At 34.2% G+C, this 17,775-nt stretch overlaps 1 protein-coding gene across 1 annotated transcript in view; it reads right to left on the bottom strand.

Annotated features, from left to right (window-relative positions):
* The window catches only part of LOC116296154 (sodium channel protein 1 brain), a 31,935-nt gene extending 21,906 nt beyond the window's left edge, over positions 1-10,029 (bottom strand). The window contains exons 1-2 of the mRNA XM_031704234.2: positions 9,893-10,029; positions 7,605-7,836 (exon numbers count right to left, since the gene is read on the bottom strand). Of these exons, the coding sequence (XP_031560094.1) occupies positions 7,605-7,836; positions 9,893-10,002 (342 nt within the window). The 5' untranslated portion in view covers positions 10,003-10,029. The remainder of the gene's footprint in view (positions 1-7,604; positions 7,837-9,892) is intronic.
* Positions 10,030-17,775: the final 7,746 nt, after the last annotated feature.

The raw sequence follows: 17,775 nt of genomic DNA, 5'->3' as shown, positions 1-17,775 counted from the left end.
AATTCGTATGAATTGCGACCTGACAGCAACATCGTGATACTCTTGAAATGAACTTGAAACGATGGTGGGAAGTCGGAAGTCTGGAAGAATGTAATGAAATAAAGGAAAGCTGAACGAAATGAGAAAGAAAAGGAAGAAAAGCGAGCAAAAAAAGAAATGAATGGGAAAATGGTTAAAGAAAGGCAACAGAAAAGGAAGAAAAAAGAGAAAAAGATCTCAATATCCATATTTTTTTATTATCTCGGTAGCGTTGAGAAAGAACACATTCCCTAAAGGTAGAATAGTGAATGATATCAGAGAAAAGCCAATGCGTCGCCAATAAACTCTGCTCAAATTCACAGACTTCCAATACAGTAATTATTTTTGATTAGCTATTTATCCGTTCATCTCTGAATACATTACAGATTGAAATCTCACCCAGACAAGGACTTGTCATCTTGTCAATTGATCTATAGTAGAGCATCCTAAGAAACTCTCAACGATATGTTACGCTATTCAAAACCTTCTCTTTATGGCCTAATTCATCTCTTTTATTATGTAAAACCTGCAAAAAGGTTGTTTCGTCTAAGAAAATAATTACGTGGACTAAAGCCCTGAACAAATGTTTGAGTTTAGCATGAACATCGCAAAACAAAGAACATGTCAAAACACAACCTGTAACCTTATCTTTAGTTCTCTCTTTCGCTAATGATTTTTTCATAATTTCTTTTTAAGGTTGGAGACGTTTAATATCCGCGTAACCGGTTTGGAAGTGAGAGTGTGTTTAAAGCTTCTGTCATTCTAAGCAAGTACTCTTTTTGTGGTTTGTCGTTTTCAATTGGCTTTTATTTTTGGAAGAATTAGGTTCCGGAAGTAAATGTTTTCAAGTTTTACTCATTTTTTCCCAAAGTTGAAAAAATAAAAATAAACCTAAACGAAACAAAGCTGCAAAAACAAAACAACAAAAAAACAAAAAACCAAAAAAAAAAAACCAAAAAAAAAAAAAAAAACCCCCCCCAAAAAAAAAGAAAGAAAAAACCTTTGGCTATAATAGACTTAATAAACAGATTATTTTTTGAAAGGAAAAATAATGAAATAGGAAAACAAAACAAAACAAAAAAACTACAATATCAAAACACTAAAGTAAATAACTAAATAAATTAAAAACCAAAACAAATGTAACAACGAAATGACCCGAGTCCCATTATTATTGTAATTAGTAATATTATCATCATCATCACTATTAGTCTACTTCAGATATAAACACTCGTGACTAAATGACTAATTCCTGTAAGATTAGAAACCAGGTCACGTGGCATTAAAAATACTAGTCATTTACAAGCTATATTTTTGATTTTTTTCCCACGAGTCAAAACATTTCAAAGTGTGTTTTCTCTCTATAATACGTTTTGTACACAACCGCACAGCGATTGGTAGGACTTATATGACTATTTGTCCTGAGAATCTAGTTTGATCGTAAGGGGGGAAAATAAGAAGCTATTGGCGCGCGTTTCAATGAATTCAAACGACTTACACACGATATGGCTGCGCAAAAAAAAACCCTAATAGCTACCTTTTTATGATGTTTATTTGAACAATCTTCAGTCAAAATATAGAGCAAAACATCACGACATACTTTTGAACAAACAGAGAAAACTATCTTTACTAAAACACAAAGAAATCGATATTCTAATCCTTATAAAAAACGTTCACATTTTATCAGTACATTAGAGGTTTAAAATAGCTGTGACGAAATTACGACACAGACGAAGCTGTGAAGCAAACTAGAGCTTAAAATTGGATGTTTTAAGATGTCGGAAATTTCCAGGAGAGTTTGATATTGTTATGGCATTTTTATTATAGCTTTGAAATACCGGTATATTAATTCAAATCCATAAGGTATTCTTAAAGTGTATTTCAGTGCTAATTTTGTCGATATCTGGTGGTCGTTTCTCGATTCTTGACGGGTGATATTTAGTGCACCTCAAGATTTCATAATGATAACAATTCCAAGTCTGAATATTATGAACTAAACAAAAAATTTCTGGAAATTAAAACACATGTTTTATTTATAGCTCCAAGTGGTTTCTATTTGACGGACAGAAACGAAAACAAGGAATAACAATACTGAAAAATAAGAAAATTAAATTGAAAAAATAGAAGCGAAAAATATGAAAATAGTGAAAAATCGGAAAACCATGAAAAAAATTTGCAAATGAATCTTGAATGTTAAGTTAAAAGGAAGTCTGGGAGAATGAACCATATGAGAATATTCATGGAATGAAGTGCATTGGTCAAAGAGCATATTGAATAAATCCACAAAATGATTCAATTTATTAAGGCCCCGTCCATTCGTATCCGGATATTTTTGAAATCGCAACTTTTTTCGTTTCGAAATAGCCTCCTATCCACACGTGTCCGGTGAGTCTTTTTGCTATACTATCTCGTATGGACGGTCGAATCCGTATAAAAAAGTTGCGGATTCAAACTGAAATATCCGAATAGGTGTAGACGGGGTCTTATTGTGAAACCAGGACTCCAATCAAAGACACCAGCCTATCGCTTTTACATCTCAAGAAAAATTGCGTAAAATGTCAATGAGTCACACACACAAGTTGCCGCGTGAGTGAATGAAATCGATGGGGGAAAAGATCACGTGATGTGGTGTCGTCAGCAGTTGCTTAAAATAGATTTAGTGGGAATAAATAGATTTGAAAAGAAAGATGGGTTATTTTTGGAATGATGAAGGACAAAGCTTGTTTCTCTTAGAGACAGAGTTTGTGACTATGTAACGAGACACACTGATGTCACTTGTGAATTTATGGAGTAAATTTGATAGATAATTTAAGCATTAATATAAGAAAAATAAGCAGGCAATTGAAATCACTCAAGTAGGTAGCACATGTAGAAAGATTAGCAAGACTGAGTAACATGTATATCTGGTTATAAGTCGGAGTTTCGTGCTTTTATCTAGACAAGAGTACGTCAATTGATGAGGTAGACTTTTGACATTGAAAATCAAAGATTTACGCTGGGTTTTTACTCGCAACAATAGCGATCTGGAAAACCAATATTACTGTATAAACACTTTGGACTCCACCATTATCTTTACCGTCATAATCATGGATAAAAATCCGACACAGATCGATTAAGATTTGGCTGAATTGTCTATGTGCTCTCTTCAATGCTTTTTGGCAATAGACTGTAATGTCGTTCTGTGATAACGTCACAGACTTTTTGACTGTGAATAACGAAGATTTGAAGCTTGCTATTCATTTTGAACAAAAAATGTACAGAATATTCGAGCAAACTAAACGAACTGCATGCACTGAATTTGAAGTCTAACGATGTCTTACAAATGGTATTAATAATAATAATGAAAAATAAGACTTGGATTTTATACAGATTCGAAAAGAAATGCTGTTTCGAATAATTGTTTATTTAAAATATAGTATCTTATATAGAGTTAAACCAGGTAAACTAATAATAAATTTAGCGAGAAAATTCTAGAGAAATTTATGAATATTTCGGGGAAATTCCTCTCCTCTCACTACAAAGAATGCAGAAATTCATGAAAAATTATACGCAGCTTACGATAATGGTATTATTTTGTGAGAAAAGAATTGCGATGTTATGCGTTGGAAGGGCTGTTTTCGTCAGAGAAAAAGAGTGTCTCAATGGAATTGTGTTGTTGATCTTTTTTCCCCTATAAGCGATAATATGCGAAAACCATCCTCTCAATCGGATTTATCAGTTTAAAAAACCGATCCAAAATCCCATAAAGGAAGTTATTTCAAAATTACTGAATTACCTATTATCGGTGCAATAACACACACACACAAATGAAGCTACTCCATGAAAATTCATTCCGTCTGCTAAAAACAAATTGAATTTGAATAAAGCAGACGAAAAAATAACAAACAAAGAGATCAAGGAAAACGATGTAGTGTCAGACAATTGAAACACTGGCAGAAAGTCCATGGAATTATTCAAGGAATTATTGCTTTCTAATTCAATATTTTTCATTTATTTTAGGGTAAGAGCCTGGGAGTCGTTTGAAAATACAAGAGTTAATTATAGAAGATTCTTTGGAGTTGTGTAAGACGATTAACTTTGCCGTCGAAGCTGTGCAACTATTAAATTGACAAATCAAATTGAATTGTCAATACTCAATTTCTCTCTCAAATGGTTCAATATTTCAATCTTCCTATAAAATAAAGGGTTTTTCCAATTTAATTTTGGGTTCAGAGATAATTTATTATCATTTCATAGCATTCAATGCCAGCGTTGGAATAGCGTTCACAACAACCAAAACTGAATAAGTTGGTTGCTCTGTCAAACCGCAAGAGCTCTAAATATTCACTTCTCATTTTGAGGATAACTTCTAGAAGTTCCGATCGGAGACAATCGTTAATCAATTTGATCACCAGATATGTGGAGCATTAGAAGTTCTGTCTGAAACTTACTGAAGTTCTGTTTACAGCCATGTGCGTAGTAAGTTAGTAGCTCGAGACAAAAAGTTAAAATCAGCGAGAGGTTTGCTCTCAAACAATACGACTGGGGAGATAGTCTGCTTCTGTCTCCCTTTGTAACGTTGTCCCTGTCCTACCAAACAATGGTGGACAGGTGAATAGAACGATCGTTCAAACTACGAAAACTACTAAAAAATAATTTAAAATGAACCATCTTGATTCTATGTAGGCCGAGTAGGCGAAGATATTTAACAATCTGGTAAAGACAAGTAATAAAAGCGGTTGGATTTCTATTTAGCTATCAAAAACTGACCGACTTTAAAATTACATCTTTTGTGTGCATGCTACAAGATAAATAAATATACAACGTGTTTGGAAGTGGAGTTCAATTTTAGCTCTTTTTTGAAGAAAAAAGGATTAAAGAGAACGGAAATTGGCAGGTTTGTATGGAGTTTATTAGAAAATAGAGTTAGTGTTCCAAAGCCCTGCTCGGTTTTCGAGGCATGCTGTGAAGTCTCGGATTCATAACTCCTTAGTTACATGCGAGATTAGAAACTTAAATTTACAAGTCAGAAAGAAAGCTTTCCCTAAGGTTAAAACTAGGAAATTGAATTGTGAGGAATATCTTCTTAGCAATAGATACGTTCTAATTACAGAATCTGTAAAATGAGGACTTGCTTAAATTTTTCTAGTTAAGATTAATACTATAATCTTAGTATTCAAGGATACGACAAGGCTAGAATTTTGACAAGAACACGACAATGTCGTAGCTTTTAACTAGCGATCGATTGACGGAGTTTGTATTCTATACTACTTGCAATAACCTTTATTCAAAGTTTTTTCTCAAAGCAACTCAATTTTAGGGAAAGTTAGCGCAATTCCTAAAGCAACAAAATTTGAATATTTTATCAATCCAACAAATGAATACTAGAGCAAAACAAAGAATTCTGATCAATAATAAATAACATGCAAATTTGCTTTTTCAAGTGGCATATTGATGCGATTAATATTTCATATCGAATGGCATCATACGCCGAGAGCTTCTCTTCTCCTAATATTCAACAATTTAAACTTTTCGACGTTCAAATAAAATATTTTTTAAAACCTCTTTGTGTTAAACATAAGAATGGTTATTTTGTCTCAATTGTAAATTCAAAAAGTAAAGGATCCGAAATCCTATTACTGGTACCTGTAGAATCAGAGAATGACAGGTCTGTGTTTATGCTCAAAAAAAAAAAAAGAAAAAAAAAGAAAAGAAATATTTGAGTATTTCGGAATGTAGATCAGGTTTATTCTATTAGCTTACTAGCGAGGTCCATCAACTATAAATACTAATTTCGGACTCGCGATTGAATTTGACAGCGATTGTAAATCTTGTTTGAAAATCCCTTGCTCGAGACATCCCGAATGTCGTTGATCTATCAGCTATTTTATTTATACAAATTTTCTTGAAGATTGTAAGGAAGACTCTCAAGTCCTCACTCTTGTGAGTAAACGTAATGGGAACCTAGCTGGCATTACTGCAGCACACAAACAATTGACAAGATTGGGAAGTTGGAAAGGTTTTCCCTAAAAAACGACTAATTCTACTTCAGAGAAAGCTAGTGATAACGATTCATTGAATATTAATTAAAAATGTGGTTTACTCTAGGCTGTTTGATTCAACATTCTTTCAAGCCACCACAATTTATCGCGAAATAAAACTACGAATACTTAAGTGAGTCATTTTTCTCTCTTATTTCCACGCGCCACGAAAAATGGAAGTCAAACTAAATGCTAACCAAAAAATTTCACCTTTATACAATATCAACTGACTTTCATTTATAACAAACCGCAAAGATGGTTTTGGACGCGAAAGTCAAGCGCAAAATAACTCCAAACAACGAAAAGATATCGCGAGAGAAATAAAATACCCTGTTAAAACTACAAAATATGAGCGCGTAAGATTTAAATTCAAGTTAACGATATGCTAAATCGAATAGCTGTAATTGTAGAATTTCCCAGTCAAGTAAACTATAACATCAGGCAATGTTATTATTTATAGTAAACTGGTGGTGCGATTCTTGTCCGATATACGAAGCGAATCAGACAGAATCGCAAAAGCTTTTCTTAAATGAGTACAATTAATAGTTTTAGCTAGATTTCGATCTACAAAAATATGAATACAAGAACACGGAGCTTCGTTTTAAATATAAATATGTAACGATTACAAAATATATATAGCTCAGAGTCGCTTGATTTATGTCGTTAGAAATGAAAGAAAATTTACTAGGAATCCCTAAATTCAACTTGACTTTTCAAACAAAAAACAGTATAATTTATTAGTATCAGTGAATATGAATTAGCGTCTAAGATACGAAAAAATCGAGTAAAGCATTTTGGTTTTAGGGATTTCAAATCTGTTTATTTCCTAATGTTTTGACCGTCAACTTACAAACGCCGGTTAATAAATCTCCCTAGACAGAGAAGCTGGGGAAAAAACCCGATTTCTTATGAATAGCTTTGGATTTATGGCTCAGAAATCGTGTCAACACAGAAAGAAGATCTTGAATTCGATCGATTCGAATATTCTCCGTAGATTTATTCAAGGACATAATAATGAACGCTACTACGTGAATCAAATTCGAATACAAACTAAGATGAATCCGAGTGACTCGTGTTCAGAGTCTACAAATCAAATCAATTTGAGGGACGAAAAAAACCCGGATAAACTTTCGAATAGTAAAATATATTATGAAAAGAAAACTTCGCCGAAATGAAACTACGCGGACATTGAAGGCTGAAGCATAATATTTAAATATTAAAATACCAGCTTAGAAGTAAGAATGAAGTCTTCCCTACCAAAATTTAGAAGGAAAATCCTCGCAACTCCAATTACAATCAAATTTCAAAAATCGCAATCATGATTTTGGAAATGCCAGTCAACATTACACCGGTAACCGACAGGAGAAAGCTAGTCAAAAACCCGAAAGATGCAAATGTATCTCTGAATGTATGTATGCAGAGAAGTATGCAAAAATGTGTCTTGTAGCTGAGCGTGCGAAACACAATGAGAGGAAGGCAAGAATATGGGTGGTAGTAAATTTGTCATAATATCACGAGCCCTCAAGGAAAGAAAAGGCTGAATTTAGAGTCTTATTGCTTTGTCCTTACCGGGGCTTCCTGCTCACCACAGTCACGATCCCTTAGAGGTACACCTAATAAATGCTTGGGCACTACTACTGTAGGTTGCTCTTCAATCAATTCTCCATCGTTATTTTCACTCCCATTTGCCAGCATAAGCTGAGAGCGCTTGAGACTTTCTTCCCTTGAATGTCTGTCATGTTCTATCGCCTTGAGATGGGCTCGAGCTGCAGCTTGGGCCGCAATCATAGTGACTTGGTTGCTGCAAGTGAAGGTCTTCGCTTAAGTTCACCTGCGCCACCAGGGCACATAACATTTGAAGTCCACTTTAAAAGTCCGTATGACTTACAATAGCGCTCGTCTCCCAATATATTACAACCAGAAACTGATGGAACAACAACTTGAGCCTACGGCCCGGCCAATCTGTACATTTTTCCGATTTCTACGGTTCAAGAAATCAGAAAACTGATGAAAAAACAACGATTCGCCATGACGATAGGGCTGATAAACAGGGATTCATTAAAAATAAACCAACACCTGGTTCAGTACCGGTCTAGCTCGCAAAGCACCACGGGATAGTTCTTGCTGGACGTCACCCGGCGACAGAGCACGCCGATTGGTCGAGCAAGTCTACGCTTTTATTCCAAACGACCTCGAATAATTTGAACGGAAAATGCAAAATACCTACGGCCGACTCACGGCGGGCTAGGAGAATTAATATTTGTAGGTGTTCGTTTTCGGAGAAATTTCTATTTCTACATCTATATATCAATCGTTTAATGGGGATATATTTATTTGAAAATAAGAAAACAATTTATTCAATGATCCAAAATAAAACAATACAACCTGTTGTTGAATGAAAATAAATTCCCAAATTAAGCTTTTGAATTGGAATTTCCAAAGCGTTACAAATATTCAATATTGACTTCAAACAAAAACATTCAAACTAAGAAAATGATTTTACGGCGTTGAGTGGTTAATGAAGTCACGTGATAAAACCTCGAATCACGTGATCAAACCCGCATAATGCAGATTAGTTTTTTTTCCCGTGGATGTGCAATCTGCGAGTATTACTAAACCAAACGTAATAACAAAAGCTTATTCCTAGCTATAACCGAATCAATGAAATCGTAAACGAGCCTAAAACGCTATCTTCCGGAAGACAGACGAGGAATATCAACCCTCCTCTTCAAACTACTTCGAACTGTTTACCTTTACGTGTGTTATTTTAAGAACTTGAAAACTCCTCAAAAAAGATATAAGTACGTGCCTAGCTGAACGCTAAAATGGAAATTCAAAAAATGTATATCATAACATTTTTCCTAACAGAAGTAGAGCCGTCACATTTAATTGCAATATTTTTATCTTTATATTTCTATCTTTTAAACTTTTTGATTTATTTCGATATGTTTCTTCGCAAATAATTTTTTTCGGGCCGATTTTTATCGACCCAGAAGGATAGTACAATTAAAACATAACGCTGAGGGAATAAAAAGCAAAACAATCAATACTCTTAGAGGTTTTTTCGAGAAGAATAGATTTCCTTTTCTTGCGCGTTTTGTGTTGATTTTGCTTCACAGAGTTCTGAAGTTTGACCAAGTTCATTAACAACGACTAAACACAGGGTTCAATTCTGTGCTTAGAAACAGACAGAATTGCTAATTACCGAAAAAATGGCGAATTGAATTCTTATTAAGATTTATCACAAATCTTCAAACGTAAACACGGTTGGAAGTAACCACAAGGGAAATACGACAGGTACTCCAAGTTCTAGCGTCAGTTAAACAGGAAAGTTCCGGAATTGTTCCCTGAGGATTTCCGCGAAAATGTGAAGGCTTCTGAGATGAGTTTTTTCGAAAGGCATCGAATTGAATGAATTCTCATTCTTTATGGAAATGGCTTTCAAAATGCCTGAATTAATATTAAGAAAAAACGCTTACTTATCGGGATCTATTTTCTAAATACTTTTTTTCAGTTTCATGACTTGAACTATTCTTTTATCTTAGTCGATCAAAAAGTTTTACCAACCATCAAAGCTTAATCTGGATGAAGATTATGATTCTCCCGCGCTGTTGTGCCGAGTTTAGACTTCCTTGTTTATTAGTAATTTTATCTTAAGGGCTACTTAAGTTTACAAAGTGTTAGCCCCTAATCAGCATGGTAGGCAAACTAGAACGTTAAAAGGCGAATCTTTGTTTAAATTTTCCAAAACAAGCGACAAAATTTGATGTGTCTGCGAAAGTTTTTTTTTGTGGTTGTTGCAAAGAATCTCACGTTTGGTGTTGAAGTTCCATCGTTTATGGCTGTATTTTCCTTACCTTTCGGTTGGGTTTTCCATGGTATTCGACGTGTCTTTCTTCGCCCCAGTTGTTTTGAAACAGCAATGGAATTGATCGTTGCATTTTATACTTTCCAAACTCATCCCCATCGACTCTTGCCTGCCAACGACATATTCCTGCGCGACAAGAAATGATTTTAATAGTTAATGTCTCGTAAAGATCAAAATGACATTTTTTTCCATACTGAACAAGGTTTTCCCAACACGACAGTCACTTGCTATTGTTCTAAAGTCCCAATGAAAGCCCTTGGTTCAATTCTATTTTATGAGATCAACCAACGAAGACAATGAACTTAATCAATATGAGAGCCTAGAGAGATATTGCAACGCTGTCATCGTAACATTTAAGCAACTATTAATGGGTGTATTGTAGCCACTTAATGTTGCTTTATAGGAACGATTTAAAATATCTAGAGAGAGTTGGTTTTGGATGCTAGTAAATTGGAAGAATTATTGGTGATTGTCATGTCAGGGCGCTTTGGGGGTAAAATTCCTAAACTTCTTAATTAAGAAATGACCGTCTCTAGAGGTTGATTGTTAACACGGTTAGGCAGGACTGACAGAAGTTCTGTAACTAATATTAAAACATGGAAATATGTCAAACATATATACACTAAACTGCAAATGAATGAACCAATCAAAAGTCGAAAACCGGCAAAACAGATGTCGAAAGGACGAGAGAAAATTAACATAAGTGTTACAATTGAAAAAAGTCAACACAAACAAGGAAAAAGATTTAAAAAACACTAGTTAACTAGGAAATAACTGCTGTTTGAGAGTAATCGATGTTACAACTACAAGATAAAAGATCTCGAGGGTAAAAGTAACGCCTGAGACTGATTTCAACTCACTCCAAATCATGGATAAACCTTGTGTAGTTAAACTTTCCCCCAACCAAACAAACGAATTGCAATTCTTTTTGAGCGATAAATTTCAGACCAAAACAGGACAAACAAGTGTTTGATAAATAGACTCGAAAACAAACATTTCTTTCCTTTATCCTAGAAATATTAAATAACTCTATCGGACTTGTTTTACGGTTTGGCTGAAACGTTTTGTGGTCTTTTTTAAAAATAACAACAAACAAACAAAAAATAATTTGTTGAGTTTAAAAAGAGAGTATATTGACAATACAAACACCAACCAGATGGCGTCAAATCCCCAGGAATTCGAATCAAAGTCATTATTGAATTCTTAGGAGAATTCTAATTTCTTACGACAGAACTTTTGTCTTCTTGTCAATCAAAGAATGACGTAGAACAAATTAGGATGTTTGTTTATGCGTGACGTCATGAGGAGTATTTTCAGGCACCAGTCTCTCATCAGTAGTACGTGAAAGTTACAATTCAAAAGATAAACAAAGACTCTCCTTAGATTTTGGATTAAAAAACAAAAAAAAAAAAAAAAAAAAAAAAAACTAAACTAAACAAAACAAACAAACAAAAAAAACAAAACAAAACGAAAAAAACAAAACATCAACAACAACAAAAAACGACAAAAAAAAAAAACAAACAAACGAAAAGAAACAAACAAAAAAAAACAAAAACAAAAACAAAACAAAAAAAAAACAAAAAAACAAAAAACAAAAAACAGACAAGCAGGGCTATTATTTATTAAGAAGTAATAGATTATATAACCGTGATTATAACTTGAAAGGGAATCTCATTTGCTTTCCATCCTAGCTTTGTTTACGGTCCAAATTTTGCCAAAAATTTTTGGGAAGAGCACTCTATGGCGGGAGGTAAGAGTAACACAAAAACCAGGTTTAATTCTAAATTAAAATGGAAAAAAAGTGATCAGACGCGTTTCGTTAAATAGATTCCGAAACCGATCGTGAACTTCCTTTTTACCAAATGAGACATAACAAGCTCCTTATTTATATTAGGGCTCTTCTGTAAATCACCTTCGTAGATGACGTAGATATCCTGATTAAAGCTTATTTATTATTACTGTTACCATAGTGATCTTGACTATTTGATCAGACTTGACGACTAATAAACTGTTTATGGAATAATTTGTTTATTGACTTGATCACTTAATCGCGAGCATATGATTATGGCATGCATTGGACTAAGAATAGCGCATGGTAGCTTTATTCTTTTGTCTGGGAATTCCGGACGTTTTTCGATATCAGTTCTTTAGTATTAAATGAAATAATGTTGTTTCAGTTTTTTGTTAAAATTAAAGATGTTTAACAGCAATCTATCCGGAAACGCTTGTGGCAAAACGTTTTAACGAGATTTTTTATTAAACTTCTGTCTGATTCTTGAGTGAAGTTTAAAGATATGAAGCAGATGAACTTGCACGACATATAGAGACGTTCATCCGACAAACAACCTAATTCGTCAAACACAAGACATAAAGGCTGAGCAAGTACCTATTGGTTGGCTTGTCAATCAAGCAACGCAGCCGGCACTTGAGGCGAAGCACGATTAGACGTTCAGACAGTCTGGACGAGAAACAGGTGTTTACTTGAGCATCGACGACAAAACACGCGGCGACGACGACCGTAAGTTGGATCTTTACATGTTTACTGTACTGCGCATGTCTGTACATGTGAAACAGTCAATCGGAGCCGTTTACTTTAAAAAGCAAGTTATTTTCTCCGTTTATGTCTACGAAGTTATCCTTTTTAAAACCTCTTGTGTGTAATTCTGAAAATATATATTATATAGACTGAATTCGGGTTCCCTGCAAGCGGTCTCTCTCGTTGATGATTCTTGCAGAGAAAACGGCCTGGACCGGCTTGGACCCATTTTCTCTGCCAAGATTCGACGAGGGAAACTCTGCTCTAGCTGGGAAGAATTTGCGTGCATTTCAGTATTGTGTGTTTATTTTTTTGAACCCTGATAAGTTGCTTGCGAATGTCTTAAAACGGTCTCATATTTGAGTCGTCGTTGTGGAAAGTAAAGCTGCTTAACCTTCAAGTTATCCCACCGAAAACGAACTCCTCGCCCCAGGGTTTTTGAACCATGACGTCATTATCCGTCGTCGACGTGTTTCCTTACGTGGTCAAACTAGAGATTTATTCACGTGTGCAATGCCGTGTCGTTTCCTACCGCATCGATAATCTTTTTGACAACATTCACTCGAGAACCATGTCACTAGCGTGTAACATTATTTATATCGGGCGTTTTGAATTAGTTTTCAATATGAGTAGCTACGTTGTTGCTAATTGCGCCTTCTACGTGATAAAAGATGAGTACGCCTCAAGAATAATGGCAGTTCAAGACATCGTGATCGTTGATTTATTGTAGAAAATTTAGTGACATCAAACAAGAAATGACAAAGCAATGTCGATAGGAGAAGACGAATTTGTAATATGTTGGCAACACTTTTACAAGGCTTGCAATTTCGTTTGGATTGGAAGTCATGAGGATTCACTATGGCAATACGGAAAGACAAGATAGAATAGAAAGTATTTAATATGGATAGGGCAAAATTAGTCTAAACTATAATCACGCAGTTAGTCAAGGCGGTTACTACTACACTATTTCTACTAACAACAATTCCACTACCACCACTACCACCACTACCACCACAATCACCACCACCACTACTAACTCTTTTACCATATTTCACGACTCTTAACAAACTCGAACAATTTATGCAAGTTTACGCTATTGTTTAAGAAAGCTAAATGTCCTGTAAGCATTTTAAAATCATTTATTTATTATATTTTCACAGGAATACTTATTTTTTCATTCCGTTATAATCACTCTATATTAGTATATCATAAGTTTGGTGCGACCTTCATGATTGAATAAATAGCTGCAACCCAGTAGAAGAGAAAGAAATTACAGTCTACAACGCCTAGACACTGAGCTCGTAAATTATTTCTCATAAGTAGTTTCATTACACGAACCGATAAAAACAAAAACCATATATGTCTATTCTGCAGGAGGTTGTGTGATCGCACTGGCTAATTTCAGCCAACCAGGTTGGGATTCTAATACCTTATCTAATAACTTATACAGAGCTTTACAAAGTCTTACTGTGAAGGATCCCACTAGGGCTACGACTAATATTGTCCTTCGCAAACATTAAAACTACAAACCAAAAACCTCATGTAAATAAGGGCCGGAGTTTTTGGGCGAGTGAGTGTATTCCTAACCAAGACAGCAGTATTAATTTCAATAAACAAGTGCAAAAATGCTTTATGCAGTTGTACTGGAGTAGAGCTTGTATTTTGCAAAATTAAGAGCATATTATAGATTATTCTTGATTATCTATCTTGATATTGCCGCGAGATGCTTCGAGAAACGAAAAATAATCTTCGTAATAAGAGTACGAGAAATGAAAAGATAATGTCGTTAGTTGACAATGATTTTTTTCTTTTTTTCTTTGTTTCTTTGAATAAAAACATTTAAAAATATTAAATGTTGTAGTTGGATACAATCAAGAGACAAAAACCACGAATAAGCAAAGCACTTTTCAAAACGAATTGTATTAAGAGGAATAAAATATGTATTACATTTTACCATATACGGTGATATCGTAATTTGACTCGAAGGAACCACCTTTTATTGGAATCAAAAACGGCCTATTCTCTAGATTGAGTATTGTAGATTGTAATTCTTTCATTCAGCAATTTCTCTTTTAACAATACCATTTTTTTATCTTGCATTATCAACGTAGTGGGACTATGTTACTTTATTTCTTATTTCATTCTATTTTCATAGCTTTTTATTTATATCAGTTTTTACTATTATTTGTGCTCGTACATTTGTATATTGGACTAGTTCCAAAAAATTGCTGTTAAAGTTCAACTAATTTATTGTAAAGCGCAGGAAATAACAAAAAAAAAAAAAAAAAAAAAAAAAAAAAGAATCAGTAGTGAATCTTGCTTCCATTCTCAATGCGCAAAGCCACAACGAACTGAACGGCTCACTCAACTGGAATGGTCTGGAATTTACCAATCGAACACCAACTAATAATCCTAATCTAAACACCCCAATAGATGATGGATTTGGTGAAAAACTAATAAAGTTCCCCACAGCTAGCTTTTTTAGTGGAGCGATGAGGTATAAATATAATACATACTGTAAAATAAATTAGTCAGAGAGACTTAGGTCAGCTAAGCCCACACCCACGTGGGAAGCGCCAATCACGCGTGGTAAAACCAAACGAAATAGTTCATAATTTCTAATAGATTTAAAGATTAATAAGAACTGGGCGAGAGTTGTCTAATACTCAATATAGTAGCTCTCAGACTTGGTATATCAAATTTTCTGTTTCGGCTGGAAATTACATTTTTTTCCTACGCGCTATTTCAGTATTTACATACCATTTTGACCAGCATATATGGATATTATATTTAAGGTCATTTATGTAAGATTGGCTATCGCAGACTCTGATAAAGAAAACAGCCTTAAATCAAACATGTGAGTGGCAGGAATAAACCCGCTAATTTGTGCAAAACCACTTTTGAATTAAAAATATTGAACCAACGATTTGACTTAAACTTAAGAAAAATTCTTTCTTAAAAAATATTGAAACCAATGACACTTATTCCTGTCTGTCCCTCCACGCCTGTCAGTGAAGGGTCTGAATTTGTTGATGAAATCAATAGCAGTGAAAGGCATAATACGGTCTGTAATTAAGGACACTCCTTACAAACCTTCTTGAAAGTGCATTTAAATTATATGAATGATTAGAATAATGAAATAACAATTCGATGATAATAAATTAACCGAGCCAAAGAAAAGTGGCATGGACGCTTTGGCGTGACGGGTCGTATCGTTGATCTAGCACAGAAAAATAAATACTTTATGAAAATATCACTTTAGATCCTCGAGTATATATACATATTTTTTGGACTTATGAATCACGTATGCTTTGGAATAGTTAAGACTTTCGTGTCGACAGGCACCCATGGGATTTAAATTATATAAGCTATAATATTAGGATCAAGATGATGAAAAATTGGATTACACTATTTAAAATTGAAAATAATATATACAAAAAATAAATAAATTGAAGATAGATTTATAATAGACACTATATACGAATGCACTATTCTATATCCAAATATATACACTCAATTGAAGAATCGTTGTCGGGTTCAGAAACATAGAACCTAAAAGCTGAGACCGAAATGGCACATGGGAAATTGCATAATTATATTATGATTTATTCATTTGCGCCATCCATGCATTCAGTTTAGGACGCCAAACGCGTATTAAAAACAGTGGATGATGCCACGGGTCTTCGGTCACAGCATGCATGTAATTAATGTACTTCCCATTTGCCATTTCGGTCTCAGCTTTCATGTTATATGTTTCTGAACCCGACAACGATTCTTCAATTGGCGATCGTATACATATTCTATATGTAAATATAATATACATATATACATGTATATACATATATGCACATACTCTTGAGAATCGTAGGAGTTCGTAGGAAGTCAAAACCAGGGCAAACCGACACTAGAGAAAAGCGTTTGCGCATGCATGCATTTTAGCACGTTTTCTAAGAATTTTGAAGAGTTTGAATGAGAAAATAAATGTTTGTTTTCTCAAAGTTTACAAAAAAGTTCGAGAGTATACTTTTGTCAGATCAAGATACTGTCTTAACAAACACAATATGAAAGAATTAGCCTTAAGTTTCATGGACATGGACACTAAGTTTTGACATTTTGTGAAGTCCTATTTATCAGGCATGTTTGAAATTCAAATTTACTTATGTTTTGACTAATTTGCATACGGATTCAGAGCATGCGCAGACGTTTTTCACTCGTGTCGGGCAAACCATCATGTTAAACCTATTTTACCTGATACATCTCTTTTGTATAAATAAAGAATACTATTCTTTACTTTGACTTAAATTTCAAAATAGTAATCGTATATTTACTATGTGGCATTCAGAAAGTCAACCTTTCTCGGAAATAGCTCTTAAAATGTCAATTGACCATTTTGAAGTACAGCGCATGCTTCAATTTCACGCGCATTACTAATATATCTCATCTAAAACACGAGTGTAATGATCTGGTAGGAAGAGAAATATCCGCATTGCACACCATTTACACGAGTGGATACTTTCCGTGACAATTAAGCTTTCTTCCGGGCGCCTGAAGTCATCTTCAGAGTATACCATAATTAATGATAAATTTAGAGTTCACGATTCCTTTTTATGAAGGGGAAAATCTAATTGAGGGAAGAAAGTATAAAATTTGGACTTTGTTTAAATGATTAAGTAGTTGTGAATTTTTAATTATTTTTTTAAAGATTGTAATGTAAAATGTCGAAGCGAATCGCGTTCTTTGGTTAGTTACTAGTAATAAGTCACGTGGTAGATTTTGGCGCGGGAAAATACTACCCGCGATCAATGATGGCCGAAACTTTAAACCACTCAAAAAGCACTATGAGGAGGATGAGCTCCAAATGAATTTTAAAACAAAATTAATGAAGAGTATTAAGATTATTTAAATCCGAGGAAATTGAATTTGAGAAAGTGGCATAGCTGCTTAGTAGCTTTTAGCTAAGCCCATTGACGACGTTAAATAAAGGTTATTATTATTATTATCATTATTATTATTATTATCATAAAGTGAGACTGTACAAGAGGCAAGTATTGATCACTTTTGGAACTGAAGGTAAGCAAAAAGATATTGATGGGTTGCAAGCATTTCAAGATAGCGGCCATTTTCGTGCGGTTAACATGAGAAATCTTTTTTTAAATCACTGGCACCAACATGGCTTCAATGACGTAACGTGAAATAGAAGAATAGAAAATTCTTACACGTATGAGGAAAAACGTGTGGTATTCTACTTTGTAAATTAGCCGTTAACAGAGAGCGAGTATAATAAGTATAAATATAGTAATTGAGGTAGTCAAGGGTTTAACATTTTACGTTGTGTG

Source organism: Actinia tenebrosa, unplaced genomic scaffold, assembly GCF_029948245.1.
Source record: "Actinia tenebrosa isolate PJP-AT-01 unplaced genomic scaffold, QUT_ActTen_1.0 PGA_scaffold8__29_contigs__length_14323225, whole genome shotgun sequence".
Lineage (NCBI taxonomy): Eukaryota > Metazoa > Cnidaria > Anthozoa > Actiniaria > Actiniidae > Actinia > Actinia tenebrosa.
Note: the sequence above shows the minus strand (reverse complement) of the source record. Positions and strands in the feature narration are given on the sequence as shown.